Source organism: Suricata suricatta, chromosome 1 (genome assembly GCF_006229205.1).
Source record: "Suricata suricatta isolate VVHF042 chromosome 1, meerkat_22Aug2017_6uvM2_HiC, whole genome shotgun sequence".
Lineage (NCBI taxonomy): Eukaryota > Metazoa > Chordata > Mammalia > Carnivora > Herpestidae > Suricata > Suricata suricatta.
Window position 1 is genome coordinate 34236968 of NC_043700.1, and position 18946 is coordinate 34255913.

General features: G+C 34.9%; 1 protein-coding gene across 1 annotated transcript in view; it reads left to right on the forward strand.

Annotated features, from left to right (window-relative positions):
- Nucleotides 1-18946, forward strand: part of LOC115300731 (A disintegrin and metallopeptidase domain 3-like) — a 79809-nt gene that overhangs the window by 45229 nt on the left and 15634 nt on the right. The window contains exons 12-13 of the mRNA XM_029950242.1: nucleotides 2163-2249; nucleotides 11228-11342. Of these exons, the coding sequence (XP_029806102.1) occupies nucleotides 2163-2249; nucleotides 11228-11342 (202 nt within the window). The remainder of the gene's footprint in view (nucleotides 1-2162; nucleotides 2250-11227; nucleotides 11343-18946) is intronic.

The following is an 18946-nucleotide window of genomic DNA, read 5'->3' on the forward strand; positions in this document are numbered from 1 at the left end:
AAAACAAGAGAGACCTAATGGAGAACCAGGGGGAGCGGAGGAGGGAGAGAGAGTTGGGGAGAGAGAGGGATGCAAAACTTGAGAGACTATTGAATGCTGAGAATGAACTGAGGGTTGGGGGGAAGGGGGAGGGGGGAAAAGAGGTGGTGGTGATGGTGGAGGGCACTTAAGGGGAAGAGCACTGGGTGTTGTATGGAAACCAATTTGACAATAAAATATTATGGAAAAAAAGAAATGGAGAGAGAAGGGAGACATTACTTATTTTTATTAATTAAAACACTCATTTATTTAATACTGTTATATACTGGGTGAAGAGTATACTGCATGGAGATGGGCATATTCCAGCAATGCAAGTTTTCTTATATTGGGTATCACAGGAAGCTTTCTGATTATTTATTTATGAGATTTAGAACAGGAGAAATGATTCTAGTTCACATAGGTAGGCTAGGGAAGATGAATACATCTCAGCATATTAATTTCAAATTTGAAAAGGGGTAGTTAAGCTAATCAATAAATTAATGAATAAAATTAACTTCATTTTTCTTACCTGGAACTATATGAAAATATGCTTATATAACCCAGGCATTTCTCTTTCAGAAATATGTATTTTCTTTTCCTTGAAACAGTGTGACTGCTTCTGGGACACTGTGTCCTTTGTTCAGAGAAGGAAGTCTTGTATATTAGTTTATATTCAAAACATCATCTCAACCACTGCCCAGGCCTAAATACTTTTGTAGCATCTCTTGTTTTTGCTGTCATTACAAAAGAACCAGCTCTAAATTGATCCCTTTACTTGAAGGGAATTGTATCAGAAGCATGTGTCTTAACTTTTTCTGACTTTTCCCCCTAAAGACAACCCAATGAAATATGACTAGTTATTATGGCCCCAATGACAATGTTTAAGGAGCTCTAGAATGAAAGTGGTTTTGTGGTCAGATAATTTGTAGAAAATTTGTTATTCTTGCTGGCTTCATCAGAGCACTTCCAGTTACTGAACAAGCTGATATTCCTTCCTTCATGATGATTGGTTAATGGTGAAAGGAAATAATGATTTTTAAGACTATTCATCATACAGTGTATATTCTATCAGATAACCTGAGTAAAGCCAACAGATGATTTTTATAGACTTCCCTAAAGATAATCAAATTAAATTAAAATATGAGTAGAGGAATAAGCATTTAAAAAGTCCACATGAAAATGAAGTAAGTAAATAGAAAAGTCTCTTGTGTTTAGTGAGCATTTACTATGTGCTTTTGTTTTTTACGTCTAGCAAAGTATTTTATCCTTATAACCTACATTTAAAAAATTTGGGTTATCAATTGCTATTTCAAATTCAAAGTTGGCTAAGGTGAGGCATGGAGAGATTAAATAACATTCTCTAGCACATGTGCTAATGTAAAGATAAGAGATATTACCATTAAAGTTGGAAATAAATATAAAAATAACACTGATATGAAGCATTGATCAATATGAAACTTTGTGAATAAAGTAGCTCCTGCACTGAGTATTAGCTCTGTCAATAACTCATGAATGTCCTTAAAATGATATATTTACTTTTTTCAAATATAAAATGAGGATGGGGCACCTGGGTGACTCAGTCAGCTAAACATCCAAGTTCAACTCAGGTCATGATCTCATGGTTTGTGGGCTTTGGGCTCTGGCTGACAGCTCAGAGCGTGGAGTCTGTTTCAGACTTTTGTCTCCCTGTCTCTTTGCCCCTCCCCTGCTTGTGCTCTCCCTTTCAAAAATAAATAAATAAATAAACATTTAAAATGAGGATAAAAACATCTCTCTCACAGGGTCAATCTGAGTATATACTAGAAAAATGCATAGAAAATGCAAAGACAGATCCTAGTTCATTACAAATAGTACGAATTGACTGTTTTTGATCTCACATCAATTAGTATCAATAAACTCACAACTGTACTCTCTCATGGGAAAAGTAGTATATCATTCTCAAAATTTTATATGTAGTAAGGTACTTACTTAAATGCCATTTGGACTCCCAACTTCTCTTATCAGAAGGAGCAGATGTCATGAAATCCAGACTGATGTGTGTGTGTGTCTGTATATACCTATCTTGTGCATCTAATTTCTGTATCAAGTACAATTGCTCAATGCTTGACCTTAAAGATTTTTTGTTGGTTGTTTTAACATTTCAGTATTGTTTTGAAGGATCCTGTATAGATATAAGTAAGAACTCAACCAAAAAATATTGTGACTCAGTAACAAATTGCAGTGGACATGGGGTATGTAATAGTTTCTCTATTTTTACACATAGTGTTTATAATCTATTAGTGGCTTTTTACTATCCACAATGGTAATAAGGTTCGGAATTATTTGATATGGAAATTTCTTTTAGAAACTTGCAATTAATAAGTAAAATGGATTTCATTACTTATACTTATGTACATGATTTACGTGTTAAGATTATTAAAGGCTTCATGAACTAATAAGCTTTGAACTTTGTACAAAAATGCAGTATGAAACAATCTGTTATTGTTAGATTAAGAGTATGAAATTTTGGAAAGGGCTTATTAAAGACTACAAATATACTTTTATAGATGCTTATATAAATTTATAATTGAATGCATGTGTACTGATAAATATGTAAATACTCATATACTTAATATATTTATATTACTTATTATCTAGTATTTCTTGTCCATTCAGATCTCTTTTAGTGGTTTCAATTTATTTCCCTGTATGTCTCCTTAATACTATATTTGAAAATTCATTTACTGATGGACATTTAGATTATGTTAAAGTTTTTCTTGACTAATGCTAATAATGGTGTAATGAACATTGTTGTACACTCACCTTTGCACACTTATCTGATTTCTTAAATTGCTAGTAATGAAATCAGCTGGCCAATCTTATGCAGCATTTAAATTTTCATAAATACTATGTTTTTAAATGCATTGTACCAGTTTTGCTCCCACCTATTATGGATGAAAATGTGCATTTTCTCAAATTCTGGCCAGACTAGCTTCTTAGTTTTTTAAACCTCATCTCACACGCTAAACTATAGTTAATTTACATATTTATCTGTAGCCATTTTGACAGGTGTGAGGTGGTATCCCATCATGGTTTTGATTTGTATTTCCCTGGTGATGAGTGATGCTGAGCATCCTTTCATGTGTCTGTTAGCCATCTGTGTGTCTTCTTTGGAAAAGTGCCTATTCATATCTCCTGCTCATTACCTCACTGGATTATTTGTTTTCTGAATGTTGAATTTGATAAGTTCTTTATAGATTTTGGATACTAACCCTTTATCAGGTATATCGTTTGCAAATATCTTTTCCCATTCTGTAGGCTGCCTTTTAGTTTCGTTGATTGTTTCCTTTTGATGTGCACAAGCTTTTTATTTGAAGCCCCAATAGTTCATGTTCACTTTTGTTTCCCTTGCCTTTGGTGAAGCATCTAGTAAGAAGTTTCTCCAGTCAAGGTCAAAGAGGTTTCAAAATCCTTTAGGATTTTGATGGTTTCCTGTTTCACATTTAGGTCTTTCATCCATTTTGAATTTGTTTTGTGTATAGTGTAAGAAAGTGTTGCCTAGTTTCATTCTTCTGCATGTAGCTGTCTGATTTCCCAACATCATTTGCTGAAGAGACTTTTTCGATCAAATATACTTCTCCTGTTTTGTCAAAGTTTAGTTGACAATCTAGTTGTCATATAGTTGTGGGTCCATTTCTGTTTTTTGTTTTTTTTTAAATTCTGCTCCATTGATCTATGTGTCTGTTTTTTGTGCCACTACCATTATATCTTGATGGCTACAGTTTTGTAATATAGCTTGAAATCTGGAATTGTGATGCCTCCAGTTTTGTTTTTCTTTTTCAGGATTGCTTTGACTATTCATGGTCTTTTGTGGTTCCATACAAATTTTAGGGTTCTTTTAGCTCTGTGAAAAATACTTGTGTTGTTTTAATGGGGATTACATTAAATGTGTAGATTACTTTGGGTAGTTTAGACATTTTGACATTTGTTCTTTCAATTCATGAGCATGGAATACTTTTCCATCTCTTTATGTCTTCTTCAATTTATTTCATAAGTGTTCTATAGTTTTTAGAATATTGATCTTTTATCTCTTTAGTTAGATTTATTCCTAGATGTCTTATTGTTTTTGGTACAATTGCAAATGGGATTGATTCCTTAATTTCTCTTTCTGCTTCTTTGTCAATTTTCTATCCTGTGGCTTTGCTGAATTCATGTCAGGTTTTCAGCACAGAGTATCATGTTGTCTGCAAAGAGTGAAAGTTTGACTTCTTTTTGTAGATTTGTATGCCTTTTAATTCTTTTTGTTTCTGATTTCTGAGGCTAAGCCTTCCAGTCCTATGTTAAATAGTGATGGTGAGAGTGGACATCCTTGTCTTGTTCCTGAGCCTAGGGGAAAGGCTGTCAGTTTTTTCCCATTCACGATATTAGCTGTGATCCTTTTGATTCGTCTGCCAGATCATATTTGTAGGTATTTTATAGTCTTCCTATTTTTAGCACAACACATTTTACATCTTTTACTGGTTAAGCATGCTTTTTCCTTGTCCCTCCACCCCTCATTTTTTTGGTAAAGGTTTGCTCTTATCACAGGCATTTAAAAAATATGTAGCACAATTCATATTATGTCACCTCCCACCATTTTATAATTTCTAGCTTCACAATTTCTATAATTTTTATTTTTTATTTATTTTTTCCAAATTGTTTGGTTATATTTGTACAAACCCAAATAAGAAGCATAATATTATAGTTCTTTATTGTAGCACATTAATTTGCATTGGGACTTGTATTTTTTTAAATATAGTTTATTGTCACATCAGTTTACATATAACACCCAGTGCCATCTCAACAAGTACCCTCCTCCATGCCCATCGCAAATTTTCCCCTCTCCCACACCCCTCATCAACCATGTTTGTTCTCAATATTTAAGGGTCTCTTATGGTTTGGCTCCCTCCCTCTCCTTAACTATTATTTTCCACTTCAGCTCCCTCATGGTCCTCTGTTAAGTTTCCCTTTATCCACATATGAGTGGAAACATACGGTATCTGTCTTTCTGTGACTGACTTATTTCACTTAGCATAATACCCTCAAGGTCCATCCACATTTCTACAAATGGCCCGATTTTATTCTTTCTCATTACCAAGTAGTATTCCATTGTATATATAAACCACATCTTCTTGATCTATTCATCAGTTGCTGGCCATTTAGACTGTTTCCATGATTTGGCTATTGTTGAAAGTGCTGCTTTGAACATTGGGGTAGATATGCCTCTATGTGTCAGTACTTCTGTATCCCCTGGGTAAATTCATAGCACTGCTATTGCTGGGTCATAAGGGAGTTCTGTTAATTTTTCGAGGAACCTCCATAATGTTTTCTAGAGCAGCTGCACCAGTTTGCATTCCCACCAACAGTGTAGGAGAATGTCCATTTCACCACATTCTTGCCAGTATCTATAGTCTCCTGATTTGTCCATTTTAGCCACTCTGACCAGCATGAGCTGGTATCTCAGTATGGTTTTGATTTGTATTTCCCTGATGATGAGTGACTCTGAGAAACATTTCATGTGTCTGTTGGCCATCTGCCTGTTCTCTTTGGAGAAGTGTCTATTCATATTTTCTGCCCATTTCTTCACAGGATTATTCATTATTCAGGTGTGGAGTTTGGTGAGTTCCTTATAGATTTTGGATACTAGCCCTTTATCTCATATGCCATTTGCAACTATATTTCCCATTCCATCAGTTGCCTTTTAGTTTTGTTGATTGTTTCCTTTGCAGTGCAGAAGTTTTTATCTTGATGAGGTCACAATAGTTTATTTTTGCTTTTAATTCACTTGTCTTTGGAGATGTGTCAAGTAAAAAATTGCTGTGGCTGAGGTCATGGAGGTTGTTTCCTGCTTTCTCCTCCAGGGTTTTGATGGTTTCCTGTCTCACATTCAGGTCCTTCATCCATTTTGAATTTATTTTTGTGTATGGTCTAAGAGAGTGGTCTAGTTTCATTCTTCTGCATGTTGCTGACCAGTTCTCCTAGCACCATCTATTAAAGAGGCTGTCATTTTTCCATTGGATAGTCTCCTGCTTTGTCAAAGATTAATTTGCTATTCATTTGTGGGTCTAATTCTGGTTTCTCTATTCCATTCTGTGTGTCTATGTGTCTCTCTTTGTGCCAATACCACACTGTCTTGAGATCACAGTTTTGTAGTAAAGGCTAAAGTTTGGGATTGTGATGCCTCCCGTTTTGGTTTTCTTGTCCAATATTATGTTGGCTATTTGGGGTCTTTGTGGTTCCATACAGATTTTAAGATTGTTTGTTCTAGCTTTGAGAAGAATGCTGGTGCAATTTTGATTTGGATTGCCTTGAATGTGTAGATTGCTTTGGGTAATAATGACATTTAAACAATGTTTATTCTTTCAGTCCATGAGCATGGGATGTTCTTTCCATTTCTTTGTGTCTTCTTTAATTTTCTTTGTAAGTTTTCAATAGAAACTTTCTAATGTTTAAGTAAGTTTTTTCTATCCCAACTTTCTCGAGGTTTTATATCAAGAAAGGATGCTGTTTTTGTCAAATGCTTTTTCTGCATCTATCGACAGGATCATATGGTTTTTATCTTTTCTTTTGTTAACTTGATGTATCACTTTGATGGATTTGCGAATATTGAACCAGCCCTGTAACCCAGGAATGAATCCGACTTGATCATGGTGGAAATAATTCCTTCATATGCTGTTGAATTCGATTTGCTAGTATCTTCTTGAGGATTTTTGCATCCATATTTATCAGAGATATTGGTCTGTAGTTCTTTTTTTTTTTCTGGATCTGTCTGGTTTGGGAATCAAAGTGGTACTGGCTTCATAAAATGAGTCTGGAAGTTTTCCTTCCATTTCCATTTTTTGGAACAGCTTGAGAAGAATGAGTATTAACTCTGCTTTAAATGTCTGGTAGAATTCTACAGTCAAGGCATCTGGCCCAGGGCTCTTATTTGTTGGGAGATTTTTCATAACTGATTCAATTCTTCACTAATAATGGTTCTGTTCTGATTTTCTTTCTCTACCTGTTCAAGTTTCGCTAGTGTGTGAATGTTTAGGAAATATCCATTTCTTCTAGGTTGTCCAGTAAGTTGGCATATAATTTTTCATAGTATTCCCTGATAATTGCTTGTATTTCTGAGGGATTGGTTGAAAAAAATCTATTTTCATTTGTGATTTTTCTATTTGGGTGCTCTCTCTTTTCTTTTTGAGACGCCTGGCTAGAGGTTTATCAATTTTGTTTATTTTTTCACAAAAACAACTAGGTTTCATTGATCTGTTCATTGTTTGTTTGTTTGTTTGTTTGTTTTCTATATTGTTTGTTTCAGACCTGATCTTTATTATTTCTCTTCTTCTACTGGGTTTGGGGTTTTCTTGCTTCTCTGCTTCTAGTTCCTTTAGGTGCACTGTTAGATTTTGTATTTGGGCTTTTTCTAGTTTCTTCAAATAGATATGGATTGCAATGTATTTTCCTCTTAGGGCTGCCTTTGCTGCATCCCAAAGAGTTTGGATTGTTGTATGTTCATTTTGATTTATTTCCATATATTTTTTCACTTCTCTAATTGCCTGGTTGACCCATTCATTCTTTATATATTCTTTAAACTTCATGCTTTTGGAGTTTTTAACAACGTTTTCCTGTGGTTAATTTTAAGTTTCATAGCATTGTGATCTGAAAGTGTGCATGGTATGATCTCAATTCTTTTATATTTATTGAGCACTGCTTTGTTACTAATATGTTGATCTATCTTGGAGAATGTACCATGTGCACTTGAGAAGAAAGTATATTCTATAGCTCTGGGAAGTAGAGTTCTAGATATGTCTGTCATCTCCATCTGGTCCAAAGCGTTGTTCAGGGCCATTGTTTTTAGTGATTTTCTGTCTAGTTGATCTATCCATTGCTGTAAGGGGAGTATTAAGGTCCTCTGCAATTAGCACATTCTTATCAATAAAATTGTTCATATTTGTGATTGTTTTATATATTTGGGTGCTTCCAAATTCTGTGCACAGACATTTATAATTGTTAGCTCTTCCTAATGGATAGACCCTATGATTATTATATAATGCCCTTCTTCGTCTCTTGTTATTGCCTTTACTTTAATGTCCAGTTTGTCCGATATAAGTATGGCTACTCCAGCTTTCTTTTGACTTCCAGTAGCATGATAGATATTTCTCCATCCCCTCACTTTCAATCTGAAGATGTCCTCAGGTCTAAAATGAGTCTCGTGTAGACAGTAAATCAATGGGTTTTTTTAAAAAATCCATTTAGATACCCTATGTCTTTTGGTTAAAGCATTTGGTCCATTTACATTAAGTGTTACTATTGAAAAATATGGGTTCAGAGTCATTGTGTTCTCTGTAGGATTCATGCTTGTAGGGGTATATCTGGTACTTTGTATTCCTTGCAACATTTCTCTCATAGAGGGTCCTCCTTAGGATCTCTTGTAGGGTTGGTTTAGTGGTGATGAATTCCTTCAATTCTTGTTTGTTTGGGAAAACCTTTATCTCTCCTATTCTGATTGACAGGCTTGCTGGATAAAGGATTCTTGGCTGCATATTTTTTCTGTTCATCACATTGAAAATTTCCTGCCATTCCTTTCTGGTCTGCCAACTTTCAATAGATAGGTCTGCAACCAGCCTGATAGGTCACCCTTTGTATGTTAGGGCCCTTTTATCCCTAGCTGCTTTCAGGATTCTCTCTTTATCCTTATATTCTGCTGGTTTGACTATATGTCATGCTGAAGGTCGATTTGAGTTATGTCTGAGGGGAGTTCTCTGTGCCTCTTGGATTTCAATGTCTGTTTCCTTCCCCAGGTTGAGGAAGTTCTCAGCTACGATTTGTTCAAGTACTCCTTCAGCCTCTTTCTGTCTCTTTTCTTCTGGAATTTCTATGATACAGATATTGTTCTGATTGTATCACTCCATTCTCAAATTCTCCTTTTGTGATCTTGGATCAATTTATCTCTCTTTTTCTTTGCTTACTCTTTTTCTATAATTTTATCTTCTCATTCACCTATTCTCCTCTCTGCCTCTTCAATACTTGCAGTGGCCACCTTCATTTTATTTTGCACCTCATTCATAGCATTTTTTAATTCATCACAACTATTTTTAAGATTCATTATCTTTGCAGCAATGGAGTCTCTGCTGTCTTTTATGCCTTGTTCAAGTCCAGCATTTAACTTTATGACTATTGTTTAAATTCTTGTTCAGTTATGTTGCTTATATCTGTTTTGAACAATTTTTTAGCTGTCACTTCTTCCTGGAATTTCTTTTGAGGAGAGTTCTTCCTTTCATCATTTTGGCTTCTTTCTGTCTCTTGTGAGTTTTAAAAGCTTATTATGTGCTCTGTACCTGTTAATACTACTATATTAAAGGAGGCTCATACACTGTCCAGGGTCTGGCTATTCCAGAAGTGTTTTTTGAAGGGTGTCATTTGGTCTCTTTTGTTGTGACTTTGGCTATTTTATTTCCCTACTTGTAGTGATGTTTGGGACTCTCCACAATGTGTGCTTTGGGTTATTCCTTAAAGTAGCCCTGTAAAGGAAAACAGACAGACAAACAGGGAATGAGAATACGCAAAAGCACAAACAAATTAAAAAAAAAAACAAGCAAACCAACAAAATAACAAAAAAAAACAAAAAAACAAAGAACAGTCTAAAAGCATAAAATCAGAAATCCCACCTACAAATAAAGAACAGAGTGGAAGCAGTGCCCATATGGAAGAGCATATACAAAGAGAGAAATGACAGGGGCAGGGAGAAAGAGAAAATGAACATTGACTAGGCAGAGAGACTAAAAGGCTTAATTTGGAGAGAGTAAAAGGAGAATACAGAAGGAGGTGAGGAGAAAGAAATGAAGATAATGTTGCCCAGAGAAACTATATAGTCATATTATTCCAGAGAGAAAAAGGAAGGTAAAAATGGAGGTGTAGAACATGCATCAGGGGGATGGATTAAATATGTGTTTAAACAAACCTGTAACCAGAATAACAAGGCTAGAGAAGGGAGACATAAGAATGAGAAAAGGAAGAATATATGAATAGCAAGAATTGACTTAGAGTTAATCACAGCAATGCAGCAGTGCTGGTCTTGGTGGAGGAGGCCGTCTGTTGCTGCAGCACCCATCTGGCTCCCATAAGAAAGCTGCTCCCCAGGGCAGATTGGCATGATTTGGTGTAGGCTGGTTCCGCCTCCACTGTGGGCCTCTGACAGATCCTTCAGGCCCTGGCTTGGTGGTTGTGGGGATAAAAATGGCGACCCCCCAGTCCCTTCTCCTCAGACCAGGTGTCCCAAATCACTCCTATGGATCCATCCTCACTGCTGTGGGTACAGATGAGGTGGGCCATCTATGCCCCATGACCAGCTGCGTTCCAAGCTCTCACTCTGTGCGTGTTAATGATGGCGCCCAAAATGTAATCCTGCCAGCCACAGCACTTCAGGGCAGGGGACCAGTTCCTCCCAATGCCAACTGCACCCCTGAGGTACCCCCCGAACCTGGAAGGAACTCCCTTTGTCCTCCGGCCCAGCTAACCAGTCCAAAGTAAGACCCGCAGAAAGAGATGAGACATCTCTCCAAAAACCTTGCAGTTAGAGATGGGATGGTAGGATCCCTCTCCATCCTGGGCTGAGGTTTTTCTCTTGTCCAGTTACAGTCTTACATTTACCCAGTCGCCCTTTCTCTTCCCTTTGTCTCTCCGCAGAAAGAGATCCCTCCCCCAGTGCCTCTGTGTCCCTGCTCGTTTTTATCGCCTCCACTTCACAATCACGCACCTATGAGGCTCTCTTCTTAGTAGACTCCGTCTCCTTTCCTCCCAGACTCTGGGAGTTCAGAATCCTTTGGCTTCAACCCTTCTCTGTTTGAGAGATGCAGGCGGGAAGTATAGATCCCCTACTTCTCCACCATGTTTTTTTCTTCCCCTCTAAAACTTTTTAGAATAATGCATTTCAGTTGTATCAGAATGTTACCTATTTTTATTTAAAAACACAAGAGGCTAATAAGAGGAAATATCTATGACATTGAAAAGATATTGCATTGACATTTATATATTAGATTTTATTTTAAAAATTATTTTTCTCATGAAAATACAATTAAAACTACCTATAATATATGAAATTATCATATTTTAATAACTTACATTATCTCACAGTCATAAATAATGCGTTTAATTTTTACCTTATACACGAAATGTTCTTATATATATTTTTTGGTTTTGGTTTTAGGTTTGCAATAGTAAGCAAAATTGCCACTGTGATGTTGGATATTCTCCTCCAAATTGTTATCCAAAACCATCATCACCAGGAGGAAGTTATAATGATGGGTATTGGTTTCTAGAGGGTTAGTATCTGGATAAGTGTGCTTCAGTAGAGCTTTGTGTGCTTATAGACATCGTCTCCGCGGACTAGTGGTTATTGAGCACCTGACATGTGGATACAGAAACTAAAGACTTGATTTCCATTTTGTTTTACTGTATTTAATTTAAATTTAAGCAGCCACTTGTGGTTAGAGGCAACTATAACAGTATAGCTTTAGATCATACTGTCTATCAACATTTGTATATATTTTTTAGTTCCAACCAAGGAGTGAGCATACTAATAGCCCTTCCTTTAATTTTAGCCATGCTTCCCAAAACATTTCTGTTTATAGAGCAGAGTTTTCCAGATACACATGGTTAAACTACAGAATAGGTCATAGTTTTATTATGTATTTATATATTCCAAGGATGTGGAATTCACAATTCATATTGTGATGTGCTAACTCACAACCAAGTTAACCATCTTCAGTTAACTATTGAAAGGTAAAGGTAATAAAATCGATATCCATGTGTATGGGTAGTAAATGGCATGAAACATTTCTAAATTTACTTGGTGAACACTCATGAACAAATACAACACATTCATTTCTTTCTAAATATTAATATGTAAAAACATAACAGTATAATTCCATTAATATCTATTCATCATTTGCACTTTTGTAATTATATATAAATACATATACCTATATATAACTATATGTATGTATGTATACATATATATATATATACACACACACAGTTAACTTGATAATACATTATTATATTTGCCTAAATAGCTAATGGAATGTTAAAGATTTTTTAATATAAATATTTACATTTACTCATCCATTTACTGTTTTCAGGGGCCTTTTAACTCTTCCAGTACATTCAAATTTCCATGTGCATCATATTCTTAACACACTGAAAAACTTCCTTTTGTGTTTCTTTATATTTGTACCTTGCAGTTACCAATGGCCTCAGCTTTTATCTTCAAAATGTTTTTATAAAAATGTCTAAAATTGTGAAGTGTATTTTCACTGGAAGTAGAATTCTACATTGGGAAATCTTACTTTCAGCAGTTCAAAGATGTCATCCGTTTGTATCTAAGCTTACATTTTCTGATGAGAATGCAGTATCTGTCTTATCATTCATCCCAATAATATGATGTTTCTTTATTTCTTTGTCTGAGTTTCAGAGGTATTTTTATAAGTTTCACTATGCTTTACCAAGATGTGTGTCTCTTTGAATTTATCCTGCTTGGGTTGGCTGAGATTCTTAAATCTATACACTGATATATTTTTGGAAATTTTAGAAAAAGTCAGCCATCAGCTCTTAATATTTGTTTTTATTAAACGTGTTGTATTTAAAAAGTTTATATACAGTAACATTCACTCTGTGGTATACAATGGATATTGAAAAAAAACGTCCAGGCTCTTGTTCCAACACCATAGTCACCTCAAAATTTCCTCCTGGCTGTCCCTTTGTATTGATCCCCCACTGCCAACTCCTGGCAACCAATTACCTACTTTTGTCCCTATAGATTGGTCTTTTCCAGGATGCCATATTAAGTACATATGCATTTGAGATCCATTCCTGTTGTCATATGTTTTAAGAGTTCATTCTTTTATTGTTCAATAGAATAGATACAATTTGCTTATGTATTCAGCCATTGAAAGGTATTTTGATTGTTTCTTGATTTTGACTATTATGAATAAAGCTACTATGAACATGTGCACATAGACTTTGTGTATATATAAGTTCTCACTTTGGGATAAATAAGAGTGAGACTGCTGAGTCATTTACTAAGTGCGCTTTTTTTACTAAGTATATTTTTAATTTTATGAGAGACAGCTAAACTATTTTCCATGGTGGCTGTACCACTTTATTATTCTCTCTATTCATCTATGAAATTTCCAGTTTTTCTGCATAGATAGTCCACACTTCACAAGCATTTGATATTGTCTTTTTTGGTGCGCATTTGGTTTAATTTGGCTTTGCCAGTTTTAGATATGTGGTGATATTCCATTGTGATTTCCATTTAACTTTTTATGTTGAAATAATTATAGATTCCCAAAAAGTTGGAAAGAAATGCAGAGAGGTCTTTTATACTCTTTACTCAGCCTCCATCAACCTCCTCCAGGATTCCGTGCTATAGTACAATATCAAAACCTTGAAATGGACATTAATAAAATGTACAGACCTTATCTAGATTTCACCAGAATACATGCATTCATTTGTGTACATATATTTGTGTGTATGTATTTAGTTCTATACAGTTGAACCACATGTTCAAATTTGTGTATCCACAAACACACCAACACAATCAAGATACAAAACTCTATGATCACCATATGGACCCTAATATTATCCTTTTATATAGCTACACTGATCCCTTCTTTCTGCCATTTTTAGCTCATGGCAACCACTAAACTGTTATCTCTCTAATTGTATTATTTCATTAATGTTACATAAGTGGAATCATAGAGTTTGTATCTCTTGGAAATTGGCTTCTTTCTTTTGCATAATTTCCATGATTGCATCCAAGCTGTTGCATGTATAAATACTTTATTTCTTTTTATTGATGACTAGTATTCCTTGGTGTGGATCTATAAAAATATGTCTAATTACTCACTGAAGGACATTTGGGTGGATGCCAATTTTTAGCTAGTTATGAATAGATCTGCAATGATAATTTGCATAGAAAATTATGCAGGAGAGTGAATTTTTAATTCCAGAGGAAACATCCCAAGAATTACATTACTGGGTCAATGATAAGTCATTTATAGTTTTATAAGCAACTACCAAACTATTTCAGAATGGCTGTAACATTTGACATTCCCAACAATGATATATGAATGACTCAGTTTATTGACATCCTTGCCAACATTTGAAGATACCACTTTTTTTTAGCCAGTCTATTAGCTATGTATTAATATCTTATTATGGATTCATTTTCAACTTCCCTATTAGGTAATGATATTGAATATCTTTAATGTGTTTATTTGGCATCTGTATATCATCTTCAGTGAAAAGCCTATTCATATTTTTTGCCCATTTTCTAATTAGATTGTGTTTTTTAAATGTTGAGTTTTCAGATTTCTTTTTAATTTTCTAGGTTCATTTATTTTGTTGGATATGTAATCTTAACGTATTTTCTTCAGTCCTGTAATTGTATTTTGTAGACCCATTTTTAAAAAATATATATTTATTTTGATAAGTTGTAATTTTTTCATTTTGGGTCATACTTTTGGTGTCAAGTGTATGAACTCTTTGTTAACCTTAAATCCTGAATTTTCTGCCATGGTATTTCTATTTTATTTTATTTCTTTAATATAATTTATTGTCGAATTGGCTTACATACAACACCCAGCGCTCATCTCAACATGTGCCCTCCTCAAGGCCTATCACCTACTTTCCCTTCTACCCCACCCCCATCAAACCTCAGTTTGTTATCTGTATTTAAGACTCTCTTATGTTTTGCCTTCTTCTTTGTCTGTTTCTAAAAGGTGTTAGTTTTGTGTCTTTTGTCTATGGATCTATTTTTAGTTACTTTTTGTAAAGGGTGGGAGATTAACTTTTTTATTGATAGGTATCCAATTGCTCCATTATAATTCTTTGAAAAAACTACCTTCATACATTGAATTGCTTTTGCACATTATAAAAAATTAATTGGACACTCGTGTTGGTGTATTTTTCAGTTATCTATTCTATTTTCCATTGCTTTGTGTGTCATTTTCTCCACCATTGCTATGCTGTTTTCATTATTGTTGCTGTGCAGTAATCTTTAACATGGGAAAGTAGATTCCTCTTATATTATTCTTTTACAAAATTGTTTTGGCTGCCCTAGGGTCTCCTTTCCATATACATTTTAGAATAAGTTTATCTATGTTTATTTAAATATCATGCTGTTATAAATTGTGTTTACTTCCAATAATACACAATATGTTTCTCCATTTATTTAGACCTTCTTTGATTTCCTTCACCAGAATTTTATAATTTTCATCAGATACTTTACATGTTTTACTATTTCATATTTGTTATTTTATTTTATTTTTAGCAATTGTAAATGATGTTGTACTATTAATGAATATATTTTTATAACATAAGCACCAATTAAAATGATTATTCATAATGTTGATCATTGCTACATCATCTAACTCCTTCCAATCAACTTTGTATACACAATTTGTCCACTGGCAAACCATATGAAATACATGTTTATGTCCAAATAATGTAAAAGATGAAAGAATATATAATCCTAGAGCTTGTTTACAATGAAAAATGTACCAAATATTGGATGCTGAAGCATAACTGTCTGGATGAGAATACCATATTTCTTGCTTGCCATTAGAAATATTTTGTTTACTCATTGAATCTTGACTTGAAGGAAAATTTTGATCTCATCATCCAAAGAGTTGTATTATGAGATTTAATTAACATGATTGATGTCAGCATCACCATTAGAAACTAGTGTTCTCTTTTCCTTTGCATTTGTCTGATTAAGAATTGTAAAATGTCCCCCTTCATCAATATTATTTTCTTTATAATTATGGGCAATTAAAGAAAATTTTTGAATTCTAACTTGTATTTAATAGAAGCTAAGATAAAAATATGGAATTTTACTCCATTGCTTTTTTGTACCTTTGTCAAAATTGATATATTACTTGGGAAACAAATTAATAAAATAAGAAAACTGAAATTTTCCACTGATAAAAAATAAGTAGGCCTGAAATAAACCTTTGCATATAAGGTATAGTGATTTTCAGAAAGAATGCAATGACCATTCAATGGAAGAAAGAGCAATCGTCTCAACAAATGGTATTGAGATAATGCATATCAATCTGTAAAAGAATAAGGTGGATGCTTATACCATAGAAAAAATAACTCCGTGGATCAAATTTTTAAATGTACCAGCTAAAACTATAAAATTCTTAGAAGAAAACATGGGGAAATCTTTATAACATTAGATTTGCCAGTGATTTTTTGGATATGACACCAGAAGCACAAGCAACAGACAAAAGAGATAAATTGGAATTCATCAGAATTGAAAACTGTTGTTCATCAAGGGACACGATCAACAACCTGAAAATGTAACCCACAAAATCGAAGAAAATGTTTATAAATTATATGTATATATATTTTTTACTTTTTTAATGTTTATTAATTTTAGAGAGACAGATCATGAGTGGAAGAGGGGCAGAGAGAAAAGAAGACACAGAATTTGAAGCAGGCTTCAGGCTCTGAGCTGTCAGCACAGAGCCCAGCACAGGGCTCCAACCCACAAACCGGGAGATCATGACCTGAGCTAAATTTGGATGCTCAATTGACTGAGCCACCCAGGCACCGCTTATACATCATGTATATGATGTAGGATTTATATCCAAAATATGTAAAGATCTCTTATAACTCAACAAAGAAACCAATAACCCAGTTAAAAAATGGGCAAAGGGCTTGAACAGACATTTTTCCAAAGAAGATATACAAATGGTCAATATGACATGAAAAGATGCTTACCATCACTAATTGTTAGAGAATTGCAGGTCAGACCTACAAGATTCCATTTCCTACCTATTAGGATAGCTATTATAAAAAATTTTTCAGAAAATATCAATTTTTGTAAGGATGTGGAAAAATTGAAACTGCTGTGTATTGCTGGTGGGAATGTAAAATGCTGCACCCTCTGTAGAAAATAGTATGGTGATTCTTGTTTTTTTATTAATAATTTATTTTTAAAATTATATCCAAACTATTTAGTATATTGTGCAACAATGATTTCAGGAGTAGATTCCTTAATGGCCCTTACCCATTTAGCCCATCCCCCCTCAAACAACTCTTCCAGCAATCCTCTGTTTGTCCTCTATATTTAAGAGGCTCTTAAGTTTTTTCCAGCTCCCTGTTTTTATATTATTATTGTTTCCCTTCCCTTATGATTATCTGTTTCCTAAAGTCCTCATATAAGTGAAGTCGTAAGACATTTGTCTTTCTCGAACTGACAAATTTTACTTAGCATAATACCCTTTAGTTCCATCCATGTAGTTCCAGATGGCAAGATTCTATTCTTTTTGATTGCTGAGTAATACTCCATTGTGTGCGTGCGTGTGTGTGTGTGTGTATGTGTGTGTGTACCACGTCTTCTTTATCCATTCATCTGTCAATGGACATTTGGGCTCTTTTCATACTTTGGCTATGGTCAATAGTGCTGCTGAACATTGGGGTGCATGTGCCCCTTTGAAACAGCACATCTGCATTCCTTGGATAAATATCTATTAGAGCAATTGCTGGGTCGTAGGATATTTCTATTTTTAATTTTTTTTCCATAATATTTTATTGTCAAATTGTTTTCCATACAACACCCAGTGCTCTTCCCCTCAAGTGCCCTCCACCATCACCACCACCTGTCTTCCCCCCTCCCCCCTCTCCCCCAACCCTCAGTTCATTCTCAGCTTTCAATAGTCTCTCAAGTTCTGCATCCCTCTCTCTCCCCAACTCTCTCTCCCTCCTCCGTTCCCCCTGGTTCTCCATTAGGTCTCTCTTGTTTTCCTGCTAGGTCTATGAGTGCAAACATATGGTTTCTGTCCTTCTCTGCCTGGCTTACTTCACTCAGCATGACACCCTCAAGGTACATCCACTTTCCTACGAAGGGCCATATTTTTAATTTTTTAAGGAACCTCCATACTGTTATACAAAGTGGCTGCATTTCCACCAGCAGTGCAAAAGAGATCCTTTTTCTCTGTGTCCTCGCCAACATCTGTTGTTGTCTGAGTTGTTAATTTTAGGCATTCTGACAGGTGTAAGGTGGTATTTCCTTGTGGTTTTGATTTGTATTTCCCTGATGATGAGTAATGTTGAGGATTTTTTCATGTGTTGTTTGGTCATCTGGATGTCTTCTTTGGAAAAGTGTCTATTCATGTCTTTTGCCCATTTCTCACTGGATTATTTGTGTTTTGGGTGTTGAGTTTGATAAATTCTTTGTAGATTTAGAAAACTAACCATTTCATAGGTTGACTTTTAGTTTTTTTAGTTTCCTTCACTGTGAAAAAGTTTTATTTTGCTGAGGTCTCAATTGTTCATTTTTGCTTTTGTTTCCCTTGCCCGTGGAGATGTGTTGCATAAGAAGTTGCTGCGGCCAAAGTCAGAGATTTTTGCCTGTTTTCTCCTTGAGGATTTTGATGTCTCCTTGTCTTATGTTTGTTTGTTTATTTTATTTATAGTTTATTGGAAAGTTAGTTTCCATATAACACCCAGTACTATTCCCCACAAGTGCTCTCTTCCATGTCCATCATCCCCATCCCCTTTCCCCCTCCACCTTCAGCCCTCAGTTTGTTTTCAGTATTCAAGAGTCTCTCATGATTTGCCTCCCTCCCTCTCCCTGACTCTCTTTCCCTCCTTCCCCTCACCATGGTTCTCAGTTAAGTTTCTCTTGTTATACATATAAGTGAAAACATGGTATCTGTCCTTTTCTGCCTGACTTATTTTGCTTAGCATGACACCCTTGAGGTCCATCCACGTTGCTATGAATGGCCGTATTTCATTCTTTCTCATTGCCATGTAATACTCCTTTGAATATATAAACCACATCTTCTTGATCCATTCATCAGTTGATGAATTTAGGCTCTTTCCATAATTTGGCTATTGTTGAAAGTGCTGC